General features: G+C 34.9%; 1 protein-coding gene across 3 annotated transcripts in view; it reads right to left on the bottom strand.

The window, feature by feature from the left end:
• The window catches only part of EXOC6B (exocyst complex component 6B), a 731430-nt gene that overhangs the window by 621499 nt on the left and 84871 nt on the right, over positions 1 to 25060 (bottom strand). For all 3 annotated transcript variants that reach the window (XM_007175516.2, XM_007175518.2, XM_057558141.1), the window contains exons 2-6: positions 21781 to 21946; positions 17571 to 17618; positions 15808 to 15898; positions 15650 to 15695; positions 2985 to 3189 (exon numbers count right to left, since the gene is read on the bottom strand). In XM_007175516.2, the coding sequence (XP_007175578.1) occupies positions 2985 to 3189; positions 15650 to 15695; positions 15808 to 15898; positions 17571 to 17618; positions 21781 to 21946 (556 nt within the window). The remainder of the gene's footprint in view (positions 1 to 2984; positions 3190 to 15649; positions 15696 to 15807; positions 15899 to 17570; positions 17619 to 21780; positions 21947 to 25060) is intronic.

The following is a 25060-nucleotide window of genomic DNA, read 5'->3' as shown; positions in this document are numbered from 1 at the left end:
GAAAAAAATAGGGAAAGAAAAACTAAGATGCAGCCAAGAGCCCAGGAGAACAATGGGCAAAGGAGTTCTTTCCACAGAATCAACATCTAGACAAGGAAGTTCCCCTACTACTGAGGCAGAAAGATTTCCCAATGATGGCCCAAAAGGATTACATGATTTGCTATGAAGCAGGTAATACTGTACATCTCCTGTTCTTCCCTCTTCTAAATGGAAGTTTCTGTTGTAGCTATTCTGTTCTAGCTTCTCCATGGTATACTGAGGGTGGGAGGGCCACAGGTGCAGATAACCTATCTTAGTTCCTGGCCATCAGCCCACTGAAGAGCCACATCTGGATCTGATGGAGAGTATTGTGCATCCCTGGAAGATATCATACTTTGAGATGGATGTAGTAACTAGATGGAATATTGGGTTGTATTCCTTAGGGAAGGGACAAGTATGTTCTATGGATGAGAGGAAGAGTGAACTGATATGGAATTCCCTGATGGCACGGTGGTTAAGAATCCCCCTGCCACTGCAGGGGACACAGGCTCGAGCCCTGGTCCGGGAAGATCCCACATGCAGCGGAGCAACTAAGCCCGTGTGCCACAACTACTGAGCCTGTGAGCCACAACTACTGAGCCTGTGCGCCTAGAGCCCGTGCTCTACAACAAGAGAAGCCACCACAATGAGAAGCCCATGCACCGCAACGAAGAGTAGCCCCCACTTGCCACAACTAGAGAAAGCTCACACGCAGCAACGAAGACCCAACACAGCCATAAATAAATAAATAAATTTATTTTTAAAAAAAAAGAGTGAAGAGATATTTGATGAACAAAAGGGTAGACTGTGCCAGAGACTAGCTACTATTCACCAAAACTGTGTTCTTCTCTTAGACAGAGTGAGATTATATTCCCCAGCATCCCTTACCGGTTGCTATGGCCACGTTACTAAGTTCTGGCCAGTGAAATCAAAGAAGAAGTGATGATGTGTCACATCCAGGCCTAGCCCTTAAAAACCCTAACACATGCAATACTCTTTGGTCTTTCCCCTTTTGCAGCAATCTTCAAAACCATATTAAAAATGACAGAGCCATATAATGGAAACTTTCCTTAAATCACCATTGCAAAGAAAACCATCACAAATCAGAAACATCATTTTGGGCTTCACATAAGTGAGAAATAAACCATATCCTCTCCCTCTTTTCTAACATCCATGAATTCAAACAAATATTTACTGAACACCTACTACGTACAAAGTATATGGTAGTTTCTCTCCCTCCTACTTTCCTTACTTTTTAGGTACTACAGAAGATTTTAAAATGTGTAAGATATCTTTAGTCAATGATCTTATATATACCATAGCATAGGATAGTAATACATGCAATAAGAGCTATACTTGAGATGAAAAATGCTATAGGAGGAATAAAGGGTTATCAGTTCATTAAAGAGTCCTGAATTCACGAAAGGTTTCTTCATCATTTCTTTAAATGACAAAAATACAGCCAACAGCTAACAGTTTACACATTTTGAGTGCCATAGCAGACAAATTCATCTCAGTCTAATCTGAATTCTACTACAGAATCTGACCTTTACAAGCTGTCTGAACTTGAGCAAATCACTTCCCTGGCCTAGGCCTTAATTTCTTCAGATAATTAGGGGAGAGACCAGATAATCTCACATTAAATGAAATAATAATATTCTTCATGGAATCCTCTCTTTCACCAAAAAGGAAGTAATTTCTCAAGCAAAGGCCTAGGAAAAGCAACTTTGTACTATACTCTTCTATATTTTGAAAAATTAGTAAAAATTTGTCAACCACAATAAAGACTCGTCTTACAAGATACCTTCATTCCTGTACTCAAAATATACACAGCAAGGCAAAAGTATATTTTCAATGATTAATTTTGTTTCTTCACCACTAAAAAGAATGACATGATATGATTATTTCCATCAGGGTTTATCATCAACTAGTTTTAAGCTTTCCACTTCGTAAAGTATAACAATAAGGAAATTAAAAGAAGAAATGGGAAAAGAATATGTGTATTCCCTTAGGAAAGGGATTTCCAAAGAGGCAGATCTCTTTTGCAGAATCAAAGACATATCTAAAAGATTACCAAGGCTAGCTGAGACCAAAAATATGACCCAAAATATGACCTACTCCCTCATTCCTCACAGAATAAGAACTACAAATGACTTATTCAAGAACACAGTTGTTTATAGAACCAAAAAACACTTTCCATAAACAGCTGAATCTTCTACTTATTGTTATAGGTTACATCATAAGGTATACTGAGAAATTTTAATAAAAGCAGTGTGACTTAAATTTCAAAAGAGCAAGTAATACTGCAAATTACTACTGTTCTTTATTCATAACGACAAAGTAATTCTGGACGTTCCTTGTGGCTTTCATAACTTAGGAAGATATTGAAAGAAAAAAATTGAAACACTTTCAACACATTGATAATTTATAAGCTATAAACAAATTCCTTTCTGTGACCATAATTCCCAGCATTTCCCAAAAGGCCTTTTTTCATTGATACCCATTGATATCAGAAATAACAATTACAGAAATATTCATATATAACATGACATCTTGCTTACATAGTAAATAATCAACCAGAGGTACCTGCAGCACAATTTAGCTCATTAACTAGAAAGAGAACTTTTAAAAATCGTGGGAGAAAAAAACATCTTGGGCTTCAAATCATACCCAAAGTCAAGAAAAGTATTCAAAAAATAGAAAAGCCTCTTCAAAGCACCAATATAAACCATCACAGTCAATCACAGTATGTACTGAATATTCACAGAGCAAAACAATATCCTAGTAAATAATTCATTGCTCTGCTAAGAAAATAAAAGATATTTTAAAATCATGTGTTCCCATAAAGATGAAGGACTTCCCTATAAAATGACAAGAAACAATTAAGACATCTAGCAAAAAGAAATCTGTGTTTAACAGAATACTTGCAAAGTCATTGGCCAACCTATCATAAACCCAAGACCTACTTGCTTCATGGCAGTCTCTCCAATTTTGTCTGAATGTTTGCGGATACTCTCCAGAAAGTCTTTGAGATCAGACATAGAAACATCCTTAATTTCTTCTCGAAGCTTGGGGATATTGTCCACCATCACCTTGCAGAATCGATAGTGGCTTACTTGAGGCAGATAGGTATGCTCTAGATGTTCCAGAGTTTTCAGTGCAGGATAATGCCTATAAAAGGAATTGCATGACCTTTAGCTCAACTCAGTCTTCTTTAGGGCCACAGATACATTCCTCAGGCAAAATTTCTAGCCTGAATTAGTTTTCACTGTACATTAAGACAAATCCAGGATTAAGTTTCAATAAAAACGTCAATGGAAAAATTAATGTCAAATTATTAAAAATCAATATATATATTACAGGACTTAATAAATTATAATCAAAAAAAGATTTTTCCCAAGAATACAGAAAACTTTGAAAATCCACCAATGAAATTCATTACATAAAGAATAAAGGCCATTGCTAGGAAAAAAAAAATAAAGGGAAATATAAAATGATCATATCAATGCCACAAAAATCATCCTATAAAATAAAGTACCCAAGGATAGACTTCCAACTATGGCACACAGAAGAGCTTAGCAAATCTTCTACCCAAAAAGCAAATATAAACTAGACAAAACTGACCCAAACAACCATTTCAAGACTCTGGAAATTGGAAAGGACTCTGGAAAGGAGAACAACAAATTAAGAAGGGTTTATTCATGAAAACTGCTAAATAGAGAGGGACTCTGTGGTATTCTGGCCTGGGGCTACCTCCATCACCCTCTCCACCTCCCCTCTCCCCATCATTGGTTATGGCTTGTCAGGAAAATCAGCAGCTTCTCTGCCGTTAGGGGCTGACATGATTTGGAGCAGAGGGTGAAAATCCTATATGGAGTGGTGCTGTTAGGAAAAGTAGCAAACTCATTTTAAAAAAGGAAGAGAGTGGGGGGAACCTCCAGCTCTACGGGCCTGAAGTTCGTCTAGGTTGGAACAAAGAGCAGACTGGAGGACTAACCAACAACTTAACAGGGAAGTCCTGGAAATAAGAGACCCACAGAATAACCTGATAGCTCTCTGAATATCCCTAGCTGACTGAGAAGTGCACAAATGCAGCGGACACCTAAAAGGGCCTAAGCACTCCACACATCCCTGGCTGACTAGGAGACTGCAGGCCTGCACACAGGAAAAGGCTTGGCAGAATATGAAAGCTCAGCAGACTTGAAAACTTGCCTGAGTTTTGAATGCACTCCCTAACCCACATACAAGTCCACTAACAAAGGGTAGACACCTTTCTCAGCTCAAGTTTCTTTGAGCACCCAGGACCAATCATTAGCTGATGACTAGCCTTTAAAAATGAAAATGAAATGAATTATATTCCCAGATAAACAAAGACTAAGACAATTCCTTGCTAGCAGATCTGCCTTACAAGAAACACTAAAGAAAGTCAGAAAGGAAATGATAGCAGATAGTAACTTGAATTCAGAGGAAAAAAAATGAAGAACATAGGAAAGAGTAAATATATGCTAAATATAAAAGACTGAATAAATGTGGTTGTTTTCTCTTTTCTTCTTTTACTATCAGTAAAAGACAATATTTTTTAAAGCAATGATTATAACACTGTATTGTTGGGTTTATAAAATATATAGATATAATATAAATGACAATAATAGCACAAAAGAAGAGGGAAGAAATGGAGCTAAGTTGAAGCAAAACTACTTCTATATATTATATCAAAACTACATGAGCAATGACCTAAAGTAGACTGTGACAAATGAAGAAGCAGATTATAATCCACAGAGTAACCTCTAAAAAAAACCTCAAAAAATACAACATTAAAAGGTTTATGGAAGAATTAAAATAGTATACTACAAAATATTTAATACAAAAAAGGAGTAAAAGATAAGTAAGAACAAAAAAGACATGAAAAACATAGAAAATAAAGAGCAAAACCCAACCATATTAATAATTATATTAAATGCAAATGGACTAATAAGCATGCAAATCAAAAGGCAGACACTGTCAGACAGGATTTAAAAAGCATGATCCAGGGACTTCCCTGGCATTCCAGCGGTTAAGGCTCCGTGCTTCCACCGCAGGGGGCATGGGTTCAATCCTTGGTCGGGGAACTAAGATCCCGCATGCCGCACAGTGCGGCTAAAATAAAATAAAAAATAAGTAAATAAAATAAAAAGCATGATCCAACTATATGTTGCTTACAAGAAACCCACTTCAGAGTCACAAACAGACTGAAGTAAAAGCTAGAATAAGATATACCCCAAAAGTAACCATAAAAGTGCTTGAATGGCTATATTAATATCAGACACATTAGATTTTAAGACAACAAATATTGCTGGAAACACAGAAGGACATTTCATAATAATAATAGGGACAATATTTATCTGATAGGTAGGAAAGCTTCCATAAGCGTAAGAGAACAAATAAAACTAAGATTGATACAGTTGAACAGGTAAAAACAAAATAAGTTATACATAAAAAGAGAATAAGAATAAAGAGGAAACAACAACCTGGCAAGGATTAGTTGTAACATATAAACTTGAGGGATTTTTTTTTAAGCATTGAACAAAGAAAAGTCACAAAAGAGCCCCCAAAAAGGCAAACATGAAAAAAAAAAAAGTTGAACTGATGTGAAGAAATGAAAATAAAAAATATAATTTTGTCACTCAAACTGCCAACGATTTCTTAAAAAATAATGGATATTATTATCAGGGGTTTTAATAAATGAGAATTCACAGCCTGCTGGTAAACATATTTATATTAATAATACACGTTTTCAATGAAAAATTTCACCAAACAAGTATTCTAAACAGTTGCATTCCCCCCCACAAAAAATTACATGTACAAAAATATGTATAAGCCTCTTGAACTGTAGTTATTTATATTAACAAATAAAAAACTAATCTAGAAGTCTATTAACAAGGAATTGGTTAAATGCATTATGATATATCCATGTAGTATATATGTATATGCAAAGAATAATAAAACAGCAAAGTGTTTACAATATTGTTGAGTGAAAATTATTTCAAAAACATTGAAATTACAAGTATGATCATAACATTTTTCAAAATTACAAATACTTATACATGTGTAAATTATGAATATGTATGTATGTATGAGCTACACAGTACTAAATACAAGCACACACACAAACATGAGTACACAGAAAATGACTAAGAAAATATATACAAAAATGTTAACCATGATTTTTCTTTCCTTTGGATAAAAACATTATGGGTAACAGTTTTCTTCTCCATGTTTTTAACTTCCTAATTTCCACATTTCCCATAATATATTTAGTATAGGAAAAACTCAGTTTTGATCCTGTAAGTAAAAGACTTATAGTTCTATTTTAGGTTTTAAGAATGAATTCCATGGGAGATACTTAAACTCTTCTTACTCCAATGCACGTAATACCACAAACACTAAAGATTAGAGGTTGGATTTACTTGTTTTCTTTGTTTATGTTTTTCCCTCCTGTGTTCCAAAAATCAAAATCTTAGTCCAAATAAATGAAGGGAAGAAAGATTTATTTCCCCTAAATTAAGAAATAAAATTACAAATATAGTTTAATCTGAAATGGTTGCTTTTATTAAAATTTTACAGACTCACAAACAATACAATTCACATGGTTTAGTATAAACAGAATGGTGTTTATACTACAATTAGGTACGAAGAGCTTTGTGCAATAAAATGCATTTCCTCTAGAGAGAAACTTTAGAATGGATATAAACCTAGAAATTAAGCCAAAAAGATAAACACACTTTAGGGTTTAGTTATATTTTGGAACATTGTTTATAGAATGAGAAAAATCTAACAATGTTGCCTGCAGACACAAGGCACATTCACTGATGAGACACATGGCTGCATGGTGAAAACATCTGGTCTGTCAAATAACTCCACATTTTTCAAGGCTAATTAGTACAAAACCCAGTGATTTCTGGCAATAAAGAATGTTACTTTATTTCCCCATTGTCCTTTCCCTAACATACTCATACTCCAACTATAACAGATCAATAAGATTCATTCAAATTTCTAGTGTACTTCAATATCCGTGACAGGTTAAAGAATGACAGCCAATTAAACACCTCTATAGCAGACACCAAAAGAAAAAAATTCTATTTCCAGGGGCCGTGGAACTCTAAAACAAGATTTTGACATTACTTTTGACAACCTCTAAACATTAAAACTGAATCAAAAGCCAAATGTGCTAGCTCTCCCCCTCCCCCCACCACATGCAGGCTCCCTAATAGAGATGCGAGCAGAAAGAAAGTAAATGAATTAAAAGTAAGAAATTTTTTTAAATAAGGCAGGAAAAGATGTCTAAATAATCCTAAAAATTGGATAACTTAAGGTCAGAATAACTTAGACATGGTTGAATGCTATCCTGAGAAGAGGAATGTTGATTCTAGGCAAATTAAATTTTGGTACTTTTTTGTCATGGTATGGAACTTGTTCACAATGATGGTTTTTTTAAATTCTAATAAGTAATCTTTCAAAGTGGATTACAACTACCCATGAGAAATTTTTTAAAATTCAGAGTATGATAAGAATATAAAACAAAAGCTTTCCACACAGAAAATATTAGTGTCTTTCCTAATTAAAGAGCATCATTAAGAAATATTTAATCCCTTCTATGTGCTAGAGATAGAAAGATGGTCAGATATCTTTCCTCAGGGAACATAAAACCTAGTAGTATAATGAGTATTTATAGCTTTAAAAAAAATAACTAGGCTTCCAGCCATTAAGGAATAACAAAGAACAGACATGAACTCTCACTCTTAAGAAGTAAAATACTGGCTAAAATACATAAAACAACTGCTTTCACATAGTGAACATCAAGTAACACAGAACTGTGATCTCTGAAAAAAGGGAAACAAACAAGGTGAATTTAATAGTTATCTGGGGGGCTTCCCTGGTGGCACAGTGGTTAAGAATCCGCCTGCCAATGCAGGGGACATGGATTCAAGCCCTGGTCTCGGAAGATCCCACATGCCTCTGAGCAACAAAACCCGGGCACCACAACTACTGAGTCAGCGCTCTAGAGCCCGTGAGCCACAACTGCTGAGCCCCCGTGCCACAAATACTGAAGCCCATGCGTCTAGAGCCCATGCTCCGCAACAAGAGAAGCCACTGCAATGAGAAGCCCGTGCACCGCAACGTTGAGTAGCCCCCGCTCGCCACAGCTAGAAAAAGCCCGGGCGCAGCAACAAAGACCCGATGCAGCCAAAAAATAAATAAATAAAATAAAAAATAGTTATCTGGGTTATCTGCCTGAATGTGATTTCTAGATCATGGACACAGTCAGAGAAAACCCAAACAGAGCCCAACAACTTAGCAGACTTAGCATCAGAGATAGGAGTTCAGGAAAGCTTATGCACCTTAAGGTTGTGCAGCAGAATTCCCAAAAAAAAAAAAAAAAAGGAAGCAATGCAGAAAGTTACATAAGGGTTCCCTTGAGTCTTTGCTAAGTACTAGGCCAGGCACAGAAAAAGTGAAATTCTGCATGAACAGGCATAAAGAAGGGAGGGAAGGAAGAGAAGGAAGAGAAGGGAGGGAGAGAAGGCAAGGAAGGAGAGACAGAAAGACAGCAGCAAGATGTAAGATAAACACCTCAAGGAGCTCAGACAAGACAGAGAAACATCTGAACTCTGAACAGCCAAAGTGAAGAGTCCCTGGGGATTTCTGAGTTTTTCAAAGTAGATGAATACTACTCTGAGTAACCCCTGGAATGAAGGAGGGCCTACCAAAGCTTAAAAATGGGGTCTGATGGGATTGGGATCAAGTGGATCTGGAATCAACTAAACTGTTTGCCAAAACAAAGACCAACACCCTCTAAGAAAAAAAAGCTCCCCAAAATCCAGACACTCAACAACATAATATAATGACAATTATCCAATCAAAACTTACAAGACATGATAAGAACCAAAAAAATGACTTGTAACTAGGAAAAACAAAATAATCTTCAGAGAAATCCAAAATACCAGAAGTGACAGAACTAGCAAAGAAGTACATAAAAACAGAAATTAGAGCTCTGTTACAGGTATTTTTAAAAGATGCAAAAATAACAAAAGAAATTAAACATAAAAAACCAAATGGAACTCCTAACGATGAAAAATATATCATCTGAAATGAAAATTTCACTGGATGAGATTAAAAGATTAGACAATGAAAAAGAAAGAACACAGCAATAAAATCTATCCCATATAAAGCAAAGAGAAAAAAGACTGGAGAAAAAGAAGATCCTCAAGTCACCTGTGGGATTATGTGAAGTTGTCCAACATAGATATAACTGAAGTCTCAGAATGAGGATGGAAAAAGGACAAAAAAAAATGTTTGGAAAAATAATATCTGAACATCTTCCAGATTTATGAAAATTTCAAAAAAAAACAAGCAACTAAACAAACCACAAGCAGTATAAATATACACACATTCATGCATACAAACATATTTACACCAAAGCATATCAAAATCAAATTGCTGAGAACAAATTATACAGACAAAAGTTTTTAAACAGCTGAAGAAAAGACACATTAAGTAGAGTGACAAAAAAGTTAAGGCTGTTCATATACTTCTCCCTCAGAAACTACATAAGCCAAAAGACAAAAAAATGATATCTTAAGAACTAATGAATCTATAAACCTAGAATTATATGCCCATCAAAAATATATTTCAAAATGAAGGTGAACAACGAGATAGCATTTCACACCCACCAAGATGGCCATAATCAAAAGACAGACAGTAGTAAGTATTGGCTAGGAGGTACAGAAAATCAAATCCTCATATGCTGCTGGGGGGAAGGTAAAATGGCACAGCTGCTTTGGAAAACAGTCTGGCAGTTCCTCAAATGGTTAAACAGAGTTACCATGATCCAGCAAAATTTCATTCCTAGGTGTATATAGCCAAGAGAAATGAAAACGTTATGTCCATACAACAGCCTGTAAACAAAATTGCATAGCAGCATTATTTGTAAAAACCCAAAATTGTAAAGCCAAATGCTCATCAACTAATGAATGGATAAATAAAATGTGGTAAATCCATACAGTGGAATATTCAGCAATTAAAGAGATAGGACTTCCCTGGTGGCACAGCGGTTAAGAATCCGCCTGCCAGTGCAGGGAACACAGGTTTGAGCCCTGGTCTGGGAAGATCCCACATGCCGCGGAGCAACGAAGCCCGTGCGCCACAACTACTCTGTACTCTAGAGCCCACAAGCCACAACTACTGAGCCCACATGCCACAACTATTGAAGCCCACGTTCCTAGAGCCTGTGCTCCACAACCAGAGAAGCCATCGCAACGAGAAGCCCGCACACCACAACGAAGAGTAGCCCCCGCTCGCCGCAACTAGAAAAAGCCCGTGAGCAGCAATGAAGACCCAACGCAGCCAAAAATTAATTAATTAATTAATTAATTAAAAAAAGAAATTAAGTACTGATATATGGTACAACGTGGATTAACCTTGGAAACATTATGTTAAATGAAAGAAGCCAATCACAAAGAACGATATATGATTCCATTTATATGATATGTCCAGAATAGGCAAATCACAGAAATAGGCAAAGAAACAGAAAGTAAATCAGTAGTTCCCAGTAGCCGGCAAGGGGAGCAGGGAGAAAATTGTGTGCTGATGGCCAGGGGGCTCAGAGTTTCTTTTGTGAAGAATAAAAACATTCTACAATTGATTGTGGTGATGGTCACACAACTCTGACTACACTAAAGCCACTGAATTGTATACATTAAATGAATGAAGTGAAAAGTATGTAAACTGTATCTCAATGAAGCTGTTAAGAATATTTTAGAAAAAAGGATATTAAAAACAGACAATGTAAAAATTAAAAAGAAAGCAGCAGTGGCTGGCTGCATTAATACCAAACAACACATATTTCAGAAAAAAAGAATATTACCAGGGATAAAGAAGAACCTTCCATAATAACAAATGGGTCCTTTCATCAAGAAGATACAACAATGCTTAATGTATATGCATCCAATAAGAGATTTTCAAAATACACATAGCAAAAACTGAAAGAACAGAAAGAAGACATATGCAAATCCAGTTATAATAGGCAACTTCAACACTCCTCTGTCAACAAATAACAAATACAAAATCATAAGGATAGAGAAAACCTGCACAACACCAAGTATATCTAAATGACAGTTAAAGAATGCTCTCCTCAATAACAATATATATTATTTTGAAGTGTATATGTAATTTTCACCAAAACAGACCATATGCTGGGGCGTAAAACAAGTCTCAAAAAATATAAAAGGTTGCAATCATACATTTTACATTTATGAACACAATGAAGTGAAATTATAAATCAATTTTGATAAATCTGGGAAATCCCCTAATATTTAGAAATTAACCAATGAACTTCTAAATAGTCAGTGAAATTCTAAAAATTACAAAAAAAATTAGAAAATATTTGAAATAAATGTAAAAAACCCCCACAACATCATAAAACATGTAAGATGCAGTCAAAGCACTGCTTAGAGAGAAATGTACAGCTTTATATGGCTACATTAGAAAACAGAACCAAAATCAATGCCCTAGGCCTCCACCTAATAAAGCTAAAAAAAGAGCAAATTATTTACAATAGCCAAGACATGGAAGCAACCCAAGTGTCCATCAAAAGATGAATGGATAAAGAAAATATGAGATATATATTGTGATATATATATATATATATAAAACTGAATCACTTTGATGTACACTTGAAACTAACACAACATTGTATATCAACTATACTTCAATTTGTAAGAGCAAATTAAACCCCAAGTAAGCAGGAGAAAGGAAATACTAAAGATACCAGCGAAAATCAGTAAAATAGAAAAACAAGGAAAAAAGCTCAGTAAAACCTAAATTACTATTTTCAAAATAATAATAAAATTGACAAACCTCTAGCCAAAATAATCAGAGAGACAGAGACAGAAACAAAGAGAGAAAAGACAAATTATCAACATAAGCAATGAAAGAGAAAGTATCACTATAGATCCTACACTGTTAAAATAATACAGGAATATCATGAATAAATTTTGTTAAGGAATTCAAAAACTTGGATGAACGGACAAATTATTTGAAAGATACAAATAAGCAAAATTTACTCAAGAAACACAAAATGCAAACAGCCGTGTATTTATTTTTTAAATTAAATTTGTAGTTAACAACTTTCTCACCAAAAACAAACAAATCTCCTGGGCCAAGTGGTTTCACTGTTAGATTCTACCAAATATTTAAGGAAGGTAATTGCCAACACTACACAAATTCTTCTGGAAAACCAAAGAGGGAAAACTTTCCAAGTTATTCACGAGGCCAGCATTAATCTGATACCAAAAACAAAGATATTACAAAAAAGAAAACTACAGACAAGTATTTCTCATGAACATAGATACAAAACTCCTCAACAAAATTTTAGCAAATCAAATACCACATCATATTAAAAAGGATAATTTACCATGACCAAGTGGGATTTATTCCATGAATGCAAGTTTGGTTTAACATTCAATACAATTTATCATATTAATAAACTAAAAAAGAAAATTTTAAAACACATATGATCATCTCACTGACATAGAAAAAGCATTTGACAAAAACAATATTCATTCCTGATAGAAACTTTCAACAACTAGAAATAGAAGGGAACTTCTTCAGCCTTCTAAATGGCATGTACAAAAAGAGTACATCTAACATATATGACTTAATGGTTAAATGCTTACCCCCTAAGATCAGGAACAGGGCAAAGATATCTACTCTCACTACTTCTATTCAACAAGTTGATACTGAAGTTTTTTTTAATCTCTGTAATTTTCTATAATTTTAGAACTTCACAAAAAAGGTTACCAGGGAAATAATATTACTTTCTATCTCAGTGAACAGAATTTCTCATACTGTTCAACCTATGTTCTCTTATATGAATGTATCCTCCCAGGGAGAAGGCAGTCTGGGAAATAATCTATTCAACATAGCCAGTTCAATAAAACAAGAAAAACAAACCAAAAAGAAAGCATCCCAATTGGAAAGAAAGAAATATACCTGTCTTTATTTTTAGACAAGATAATCAGCTACATAGAAAATCCAATGGAATACACAAAAATGCTACTAGAATTAGTAAGTGATTTAGTAAGGTTGCAGAATACAAGATAAATATACAAATTTAATAGTATACTAGTAATAAATGACTGAAAATTGAAATTTAAGAAGCATTACCACTTTTTTTTTTTTTTTTGGCTGCGCCACTGCAGCATGTGGGATCTTAGTTCCCTGACCAGAATTCAAACACATGCCCCCTGCATTGGAAGGGCAGAGTCTTAACCACTGGGCCACCAGGGAAGCCCCAGCAATACCACTTAAAATAAGCATCAAAAAATACAAAATAATTAGGGATAAATATGACGAAAGATATGTAAGACTTATTCACTAAAAACTAAAAACATTGCTGAAAAATATTGAAGAAGACCTAAATAAATGAGAGCATTCATACTGGTGGGTGAGGGGTAAGATGGACCAGCATGGGATACAAGGGACCTAGTGGGGTAAGACTGTCTGTACAGGAAGGCAGCATTGCATGGAGTGTCAGAGCCAAACAGGGATGAGGAGGGCATTCAGGCAAGACAGAAGCATAACACAGGGTATTAGAGCCCAAGTAGAGTAAGGAGGATACAATATAGGAGGGCAACTCAGTGTGCAGTGTTGATACAGCTCAAAGGAGCCCAAGACATATAAACCTACTCTTTGTGCCAGAAAAAGGTTGAGCTAGAAATACTGGTGAACAGTACTTATGACAGCCACTCAAATTAAGAGGAGAAATGTGGGTTGTTCATATAATAGACTACTATACAGCAATTAAAATAAGTGAACTAGATCTCTATACATAAATTTTAAAAAGCTCTCCACTAGTACGTAAGCCCCACAACAGCAGATATTTTTGTCTATTTTGTTCAGAGCTATATTCCCAGCACTAATAGCAATGCCTAACAACACAGTAAGTACTCAATTCATTTTTATTGAATGAATGAATCTCAAAAACACAAGGACTGAGAACTATTCATGTAAATGTTTCTAAAAACACAAAATACAACATATGATTTATGGATATTAAAAACATGGACTAGAAGGACACACCAAATTTATGATACTAGTTTCCCCAACGGAGTAGGGAAAGGGACAGGACTGAGGAAGGGCATATGAGTTTTATCTATAATTTTTTTAAATGTACATCTTTACCTCTTTCTGTCCATATGTGTTTATATATATGTCATAAATATTTACATATATATGAATCAAAACTGGAATTGTTGCTATCTGTTAATTCAGAGAAGTTGATACTGAAGTTTTTTTTTTAATCTCTGTAATTTTCTATAATTTTAGAACTTCACAAAAAGGTTATCAGGGAAATAATATTACTTTCTATCTCACTTAACAGAATTTCTCATACTGTTCAACCTATGTTCTCTTATATGAATGTATCCTCCCAGGGAGAAGGCAGTCTGGGAAATAATCTTAAGAAATTCAAAAAATATTGATGCCTTATGCTTTAACTTTAAAATTCTTGAGAATTTATCATTTTTATTCACAATATTTTTAATCTTATTTCAATATTAAATACATTTTAATTCCATACTTTTTCCCTCAAAACTAGGTAAAATTAACATTCCAGGAAGATGTGTCCTGTTTATCTTATAGCTTCACATATCCCCATCATATGACAGGGTACTCCAGGGCAGAGAGGGTGGAGGTGCTTACTCTAGTTTGGGAAGAAGAGCCAAAGAGTCACTATCAAGTTTCCTGTGGAATAAAACCAGATGAAAATAGCACACAGGAAAAGACTCCTCTGAACTTAACCTTGACCTTGCCCCTTGTGATGGTTAATTTTATATGTCAACTTGGTTAGGCCACAGTACCCAGAGATTTGGTCAAATATTATTCTGGATATTTCTGTGAAGGTATTTTTTACATGAGATTATTAGCACTTAAATCAGTAGACTGAGTAAAGATGAATATTCTCCATAATGTGGGTGGGCCTCATTAAATCAGTTAAAGGCCTTGATAGGAAAAAGACTAAACTCCCCAGAGGAAGACGGAATTCTGCCAGCAAGACTGCCTTCAGACTCAGGCAACAATATTTACTCTTCCCTGACACTAGCCTATCAGCCTACTATGCAGATTTGGACCTCCATAATCATGTGAACCAATTTGCTAAAAAAATCACTCTCTCTCTCTCTCTGCACACACACACACACACACACACACAACACTGGTTCTATTTCAATGGAGAACCCTGACTGATTCACCCCAGCAAAACCAGTAACTATTTTTTCTACTATAATACTAAATCAAAGTATGTTTCTCAAATTAACTATCACTAAAACAGTTACATGCTTTTCCCCCTAAAAAGCTGGGTCTTCTAAAAATCAAACTACGTGTAGTGTTTTTTATTAAACATAATACATGACAAAATACATCAGCATATGTAAATAACTCTCAGGATGAATCAATAGATATACAAAAGGCGAAAGAAGATGTTATATGGACTTAATTATTTTTTGAAAAGTTATGCTAAATATGGACTTTTAAAAAAATTCTAAATAACAGAAATTTTAGATAATACAAAGTATTCAACAAAAAAATATCTTACCTTTTAGTTTTCATCTGGTCCCTCAGTTTGCTATACATCTCCAGGACTTGAAAGAGAAGGGGAAAAAGAGCACACAAGCATTATTTAGAGAAAGTGAAAAGACTAATTAAAGCTAAAGGAATTGCATCAAGAATTCTACTCTATTTCCAGTTCCTCACCTGGAAGACACAGCATTAATTTATCAACAGTGGCAGAAATATTTCTCTGTTGTAGTCGACACTGCTTCAGCTCTTCCATTGCTATTACCAGCTTAGCAAGAGGGAAAAAAACTGAATTATGCCAACAGCTGTAAATAAAAAGATTTCAGTCACATTTTTCCACCCTATGTTCAATTCATCAGAAAGTCCCAGACAGTTTCATACTAAGACCTGCCAAGTGGACTACGGAACTGCCTTTCTCAACCAGTAAAACATCCCTGTATGGTTTCCCACTTTCTCCCCAAGATGCATACATACTACACTAGAAAAGGCTAGGTGAAATGAAATCTTAAAATTCAGGGGCTATCCAGGAGAAAAGAAAAAATGTGCAGATTTGCTCCACACCCTATTCAGACTCTTCATGATTTATGATTTCATCAATCTTCTAAGAAGATCCTATATTTCTGTCATCAGTGCTAGACTCCTAGAGGAAAACAGTCCTTCCTATACAGCTTCAAATGAATCTTGAAAATAATCTGCAACTAAATCTGTATTTCAACAAATAAACCACACAGTTAGAAGTTGTGGCTTTTCCAAGAGTTCCAGTTTAATGAAGAGTATCTTACTCTTCTTCTCACAGCATTTTAAAGTCTTCCATCTGAAGTCATACCACAATAAAACTAGAAGAAACTGCATTCTTTGCAAAAACTTAAAATATGTGAGACAAACTTTTAAAAAGCAATAATCTACATGGCCTCTTATAGTATTTATCCCATACCCTTTCCTAAAAATGTTATCTACTTAGATACTACGCAAAAAAGAAAAAAGGGAATGGTCCTGATTAAGTTACTGATAAGACGATCAAAGGCTAATCTTAAAGATTATTAAAATTAAACACTAAATAAGTATTAGGCAATGAGGAAGGTACATGATACAGAGAACAGTAAGACTATAAGTCAGAAAACTTGGGTTTTAGTCCCAGCCTTGCCAATTACTATGTAAACTTTAGCAAATCATCTGTTTTAGTTTCCTAATCAATAAAATAGTGATAATACCAGTCCTGACTTTGTCACAGGTCTGCCATGAGGATTAAGTGAGAAAATGGATGTAAAATAATCTTATAAACTATGATGATTTAAATGATGAGTATATCAATTAACAGAATCAGATTCTTTTTTTTTTTAACAAATACTTATGCATATTAATGTTGTGCCAGTCACTGTTTAGGCAGGTAGAGGGGATATGGCAATGCAGTTAAAAAAAAAAAAAAAAAATCTTGACCTCATGGAACTTAATTCCTAATGGAAGGAGACACAAAAAACAAACATATAAGGAAAAATGTATAATATCAAAGCATGATAGGTGCAATGGAGAAAAATAGAGCAGGAAAGGTAAAAAGAATACAAGGGGTGAAAGTGAGACTGCAATTCTAAATAAGGTGCTTAGAAAAGGCCTCATGAAGGAGGTAACATGTGAGGAGCAAAGATCTGAAGTAGGTAAACATTTGGGAAAGAACATTCCAGGCAGAGGAAACAGCATTTGGCCATATTATGACTACTTAAGTGATTTAAAAACACAGCTAAGGAAGAAGGATACATGCTCTCATTAAGCTTTCTAGTGCTATATTCATTTACTTCAGATAAACATTAGGAGAAGCAATGATAATGTCCAAATTCCTCCAACATGCTGCTTATGGTCTTACAAGCCACTAAATCAAGAACACAGTTATCAAAGAGAATGACAGGAAACAGAAAACATTTTTTCAAAAGGTAAACTGGCCTTACTTCCTTTCCCTCATGTTGTAGTTTTCTATTAGTATCCGTCACTTGATTCTGTGGAGAGAAGACAATTTAAACTCATAAAAAACACTTAGATAATAGTTGGATAAGATCAAAATTTTAAATGAAAAGACTAAGAATAGGTATTCAGATTGTTTCCATATTCCACCACATTTTGGTTTAGTGGTGTTCTCTTGGGATCAAATTATATCAACTTTTCTACTGAACATTTGTATGACCTTCTGAACAATAAAAAAAATTACTAAAAAATATGTTCAGTTTGAAATATTACAAACTAAAATAACATAACAACTAAAGATCACACTTTCATTTGGAAAGGAAAGAAAAAATATAATAGAAAAAATAACCCACAAAGAACCTTACCATCTCTACTATGTGTAGAAAGAACAAATTTTATCATAGATAGTCCTCACTTCACCAATGTATTCCTGGAAAACTTGAGTATAAATTGAACTTTTTAACTCAGGTCAAATATTTCTACTTATCTAATTTTAGAAAAGCTTTTATCTTAATTTTTTGGATTATTAATTCTTAATAGTTTCTAACACTTCCACATTCCCATTTTTCTAAATTAATCTCTCCATCAGACAGTCAAAATCAGGTGAACAAGCTTTAAAATTATGTACAGTTCATAATTTAAAGGAACTGGCACCACTTATTTTGGTAGCCACTTTTGAAGAATCAACAGATATAAAAAAATTAAGTATATAGAAGAGTAATTTCCTCACCTTCTTAAACATTATCAAAACATGAGCAATATTAACTTCTAAAGCTTTCTTTAATAGAGGCTTTCTATACTTCCACCAATAACTGCGACTCCTTTTGCTTTTAAGACACTCTCTTAACCCAGCATTTCCTATTATGTCTCTTGGAACACCAAGAAATGGTAGTTAAAAGGTACTCTGCACTCTGTATACACACACACACACACACACACACACACACACATCAATATGTATGGGAAATACCACTAAACAGGTTAGTTTATTCAGGACTTCCTGAAGCCCAAGAAGGAGATATCACACGGTGTTTTCCAACTTATTTTATGTAACATCCTTTTATTGAGGATCATCTCAAGAAACTAGTTTTTCAGGAACACACCTTTGAAAACTTCCCCCTAAACTATACACTATACACTATACCTGGACTATCACTTTCTGAGCAGATTACCACATGCACTGCCATTGTAGCAAAAATGCAGCCATAAACATAACATAAATGAATGGGCATTGCTGTGTTCCAATAAAACTTTATTACAAAATTAGGAGGCAAGCTGGATTTGGCCTGCAAGATATAGCTTGCTGATCCTTGGTCTAGAATAAGTGAGACTGAAGAGTTTATTATTCAAACCAACAAATGAATGTTATTCAAAAATGGGGTTAATATCAGCTCAATATAAGAAAAAGCTTTTAAGCGATGTGAATAAAAATGGGGTGGGTTGCCTTGAGTGATCATTGTTCAAGAATAATTAATTTTTTTTCGTGTAAACAGATTTCAAAAAATTCAACCTTCCATAAATACTACTAAATTCAGCATCACTGTTTCTACTAAAATAACTTGTTTACTTTATAAAGATACCATTTCTGAAATTTTTTTTACCTCAAACTCATTGTAAGAAATATATTTTACATTGCAACCCAGTACACAAGTATAGGGAATGCACACGCGTGTGCACACACACAGACACACACAAACACAGAGAAACAAAATTTTCAAGAAACAATGTTTAGACTTACTACATGTAATACACTTTATTATTTCCTTTTTTATTCTATTTCAATTTTTATTAAAAATACTGATCATAGCCCACTAAATTGATTTCATGCAAACCAGAGTTCTAAAACATCCACAGGAGCCTAACCAAAGCTTCTGATAGGAAAGGTAATTACTATTTCAATACTATTTGAACATAACGATGGGAGGAAATCTATACTGCCTGTCTAGGATGCTACTTGTTGATTCAGAGAACATATATATGTATATGTGTGTATATATACACACACACGTACCAACATACATACTGTGAATCAAAAGAAATAATGGACATCCTAGAGAGAGTAGGATTTTTCATTGTTATGTTCAAGTAGTATTGACAGTAGGTAATACTTAACCTATTCCATTTTCTAAACTCTTTTCTCAAGTTCAAGAATTTCTAAGTTTCATAGGTTCTTAACACAGGTTGAATGGATGCCCCCTAGAGCAGTCTCCCAGGTGTTAATGGTGAGCATTATGGGCAATATTCAGGTACTTAACCACATGACTACTTCAGTAACCAGACACAGAGCACCCCGTTGCCCATCATGGACAAAGGGCCCGAGGAGCAGAGGGAGAGGTTTTGGAATACAGGCATCAAGAACAGCCCAAGGTGAAGACGGATGGGAAGCTGGGATGGCTGAGTGAGGACAAACAGCACATACAGCTCCTGGCAGAAGCCCCGTATCTTTGTTTTCACATATTTCAGATACTTCTGTCCATCTGACGCTTTTCAGCCCCCCAAAACTCAGTATAACTTTTTAAATAGAATCAAACTGTTCATACTTTTTAATCTGCTTTATACATTAAGCAAACATTTCTAATGCTTCCCCATGTCAGATATCCTTCTACAATATATTGTAGTTTATTACTCTTTTAAATGGATACACCATGATTTATTTTACTAATCCTCTAGCACATCACTTTCAGGGACATTTTAAAGTTTTAGCCATTAAAAAATAAAAAATCACATGAACATCTCTGTATATGCACCTGTAGCTGTAGAATAAATCTTAAAACTATGTGGAGTTTTCAGTATTGATAAATAAAATCGCTCTCCTTAAAAGTTGTAACAGTCTACACTCCAACCAGGCATTCCCAGGTTGATAGGTATCATCTCCAATCTTAATACTTGTTTCATCTTTGCCATTTTATTAGGTGGCACGTTATTGTTTAAATTTGCATTCCTTTAATACTAAATTGTAGAGTTCCCTTATATTTCTTATGTAAACTGTATATTAACATGTATTTCTCAGTTTTCTATTAGTGTGTTCACATTTCTCCTATTAATTTGTAGACTTTTTCTATGTTAGGATATCAATATTTGTCATGTGTATTTGTAAATATTTTTATTTATTATTTACCTTTACACTTTTAACTTCTATGTAGAAAGTTCTTTCATTTTAATGTTTTCGTACCTATCAATATTTTCTTTCTGGCTTAGGAATTGTATTTAGAAATGTATCCCTCACTCCTAAAAATCACATAAATATTCATCTATATTTTCTACTAGTTCCTTGATGGTTTTTTTACATTTAACTTTTTAGTTCATCTGAAATTAAATTTGGTACATTGACTGAGAAAGGAATCTAAGTTAATTTCAATTATAATAGTTAAGCATTAAAGAACATTAACAACAAATCAGAAGAGTTGTTACTTTTGGAGGCGAGGGTGGAGAGAGTCACTGAGAAGCATAAAAAAGAGAGATTTAATTTTGTTGGCAATATTATATTTCTTATGATGATTGGATAGTTGTTGTACAGGTCCATAAACTCTTATCTGAAACCTTGGGACCCAATGTGTTTTGGACTTCAAAATTTTGGAAATTTTATAAAGATAATATGGTACATATTGTTTATTATGTAACAATGGGCACTAGGACAGCATCCCATAATCAAATACAGTAATATTTCTGTATCAAAGTCAGTTACCCAAGATACATGAATTTGCTATGCCAGGGACAAAACCAATATAGCTAGCCTCTTTCCTGAACTTAAATCTGTCATATCAAGAAAGAACCTTCATGCTTTGGTAGAAGACACTCCCCAACTAACACTAATTTTTTTTTCCTTTGGCTCAGATTGCCTTGCTGCAAAGACTTCTACAGGCATGCCTTGCAATTCTGTCATCCAACAGTGATGGCTTTCATCTAGCAAGGAAGCAGACAGATGACATGAAGAGTCAACCGAGTTTCTGTTTGAAAGAAACTGATTCTTGTCACTGGTTCTCATCCACACATAGTTATCCCAAATAAATTTTAACTTAAAACAGTATCCTTTCCAGCTAAAAGCCATAATCCCAGTTATCTATGTTGCAGTATAAACTCCTTTCTTACTATTCAAAAATTTTTAGTACAAATATGTAACCTGCAACGTATTCCCCACTCTTTTAATGTTCATCAAAACCCCAAGAGAGAGAGAAGCAAGTCTTAGAGTCTCCTTACTTTGAGTTTCTGGGCTTCTCCTCTTACTTTCAGCAGTTCCGTTATAGAGTCCACAAAGCCCTGGTAATGAAAGTTGCACATTTTCTCAATTTCTCGGTCATGATTGCGGATGCGAGTTTCAAGCTTCTCCATGAATCGTCCATGTTCCTCACCATCATAGACAGACCTTTTAAAAAAAATGGCATGGAGATTATACCAGATTTACATCTAAGAAAGAGAAACAGAATTACAAACCCAGAAGCAAATTTATCTGGAAATCAGGTATTTAAGTTACAAAAACCACAGAGTAATCCAATTGTATTAATGTTGCCCCAAAGCTAGATGAGTATTTTTTTTAGGAAAATCCAAAATTTTGTTTCCTTATTTACTGAAAAATATGTAAGTGTTTGACAGTATTTATCACAGAATTCTCATCATAAAATGAAAGGACTGAATTACAATTCCTCCGTACCTTTCTTTCTCAATTAAACTAATCTAGAAAAACTTAGTTTTGGATAAACCTAACTATACATTTTCTCCAAGATTATACCCTAGAACCTGACGCTGCTGGAGAGAAATAACGTAACTGTGCTGCTAGACTCAGTTTAGCTATCTGACGACAAATTTAAATTGGGCAGCCAGACACCGCTAGTTAAAAATAATGAAATTATCCCGCCAAATACCACCACCAAAAAATCACTTTGTAGTCTCCAAAATGTGTGAAAACCTTACTTCTCCTCTCCTCAAATGTCTACCCTCTCTCTCGCTCTCAGCTGCACTTCACAGAAAAAAAAAAATTCCTCTCCTCAACCAACCTACTTACATCTGAAACTCCTATTCTGTCCACCCTCCTGTAACAATGGAAAAAGTATTTCAAGCTCTTATCTACAGTCAGTCATTCTTGTTGTCTCTAAGAACTTTCCTCCTGCAGTTATTCCCTTTTATCCCTATCCTGTATTATATATTTCTCCCACTCTACTAAGTCATTCTCATGGATATTTAAACATGACTTTAAGAAACCTGTCCTTACCTACACATTTCCCTCCAGCTACCATCTCATTTGTCTGCTCCCGTTTCCAGCAAAACTTCTTTCTACTTCCTCAGCCCCCATTAGTTAGCATCCCTGCTACTGTACCTAAAGGCAGCATTTGCTATTGTTTAAATATACCTTCCTTCTTGAAACACTGTTTTCTCTAGACTTCAATGATACCACACTAAGTGATTTTCATCCTTTTACTGACATGCCTTCTCAATCTCCTTCCTGGGCTCCTCCTCCTCTACTCTTTTTCTAAATATTCGTAAAAGCTCTTCTCTTCCCTACCTATGCTCTCTCACCAAGAAATGCCAGCTAATCCCATGTCTTTATAATACTATTACAGTGGTAGACTTCCTAATCTATACCTTCAATTCTGAGCACTTCCCTGAGCACTAGACTCAAATACTCAGCTATAATTTAACAACCCCAATTGGATTTTTAAAAGCCATCTCAAATTTTAACACAGAAAAAAAAAAAAAATCATCTATCACCAAACTATCTCCACTCCCAAACTTGATTCTCCCAAAAGCTCCCCACCACTCAGCTACTCCATCTCAGCTAATGGCACTATCCAGTTGCCCAAGTCAAAAATGCAAATCCAGGAATCACTCCTCATGTACCTCTTTCCATCATACACCCCATCCAATCCATTAGTAAGTCCTGACAACTCAACCTCCAAAACATATCTTAAAATTGACCACCATCCCACCATTTCCACTAAAACCCTAGTCTAAACCTGTATCATCGGCACACTGGATCAATGCAATAGCCTCCTAAAAGTCTCCGTTCTGCACTCTTCATCCCCTCTACTCCCTGTCCCAATGCAGATACTCTCCAAACAGCAGTAAAAATGGTCTTTATGAAGCAATAGTTCAGATGTAGCCTCCTGCTTAAATCGCTCCAATTCCTTCTCTTTACAAAAGGAATAAAAATGATAAATCCTTACCATGGCCTATAACATACCACATAATCTAACCTCTGATTATCTCTCTAACCTTGTTTCTCTCTAGGTCCCACCCCCTAGCCTTGCCTTCCTCCATCCTCTATGCTCCTGCTACAGAGGATTTTTTTTTTAGCCTCTTCCTGCCTCAAGAATTTTGTTTTTACTGTTCTTAGACTAGTAACACTCACCCCCCTGTATCTTCAAGCAACTTTCTCCTTCTCATCATCCATAGTTTGTTAACTATCTTCCCCCCAACCCATCCCAATTAGATTGTAAACTCAGGGGCAAGAACTTTGTCTGCCATATTCACCACTGTACCTCTAAAACAGTGCCAGACAGGTAATAGGCAGTGAGTAAACATTCGTTGAGTAAATGAATAACATTATCTCTAAGAACACTTTGATCTCTGACATTTATTCAACAAATATACATTTGCTCATTACCAACATTTTCTGGTTCTATAATCATTTGTAGGTACCAGATCACCACCCTGGTCCTGTGGATAAGAGAGCACCCGCTCCTCAGCAGATCAGTTCCACTACCCAGAACTCAAGCAGTAACCATAGAAACTACATATACAAGTTTGGATTCCAGTAAGAATTCTGAACACTTACTTCAGAAAAACCAGAGCAATCCAGATTCATTCTCCTTCATTTGAAATAAAGGAATAAGATCTTCAAATAAATTATAAACAATCCCGGCTTTGACAATTAAGACATACTATAGCATAACCACTTGCCTAAAAGAGCTACTGGGAAACACAAGACAGAATCTACTACTGACATTTCAACTAACCTCAAATAAGCATAACTTTTCCCCTTCCAAAGGAAAGGAAAAGAAAGATTTCCATGTAAAGGCACCAGTATTCCTTGCCATTTGAAGAAGAGGAATAACCACGGAAAATTCATCAGTCTAAATGGTATAAGAAGATTATTATTCAATACTGAGACAAGCCTCTTGGTTTCAAATTCAGTTATATCTTGACCCATTAATACTTTCAAGTTAGGTAGTAAGTATACTTCCTTCTACAATGTAAAACTTATTTTTCTCCCTCCAAAGATCTACATTAATATGACAAAAGATAACCTCAAGGAGAAGAAAATCTCATAGTTAAGAAATTCATAATTTATCCTAGCTCCCTGAACTTTCTATTAAAAAAAGTATAAATCAAAGAAAGGAAGAGTGGATTTTTGCTGCCTGACTGCGTGGCCTTGGTGTTTAGCAATGTAATTAACTAGCTATGAGTCTTTGGTCAATTCAGTTAATCTCTCTCACCCTCAGCTTTCTCATTAGAAAACAGGAAGCAATCCATTAGAAATCCT

This window comes from Balaenoptera acutorostrata, chromosome 12, assembly GCF_949987535.1.
Source record: "Balaenoptera acutorostrata chromosome 12, mBalAcu1.1, whole genome shotgun sequence".
NCBI lineage: Eukaryota > Metazoa > Chordata > Mammalia > Artiodactyla > Balaenopteridae > Balaenoptera > Balaenoptera acutorostrata.
The sequence above is the reverse complement of the archived record's forward strand: the minus strand, read 5'-3'. Positions and strand labels throughout refer to the sequence as shown.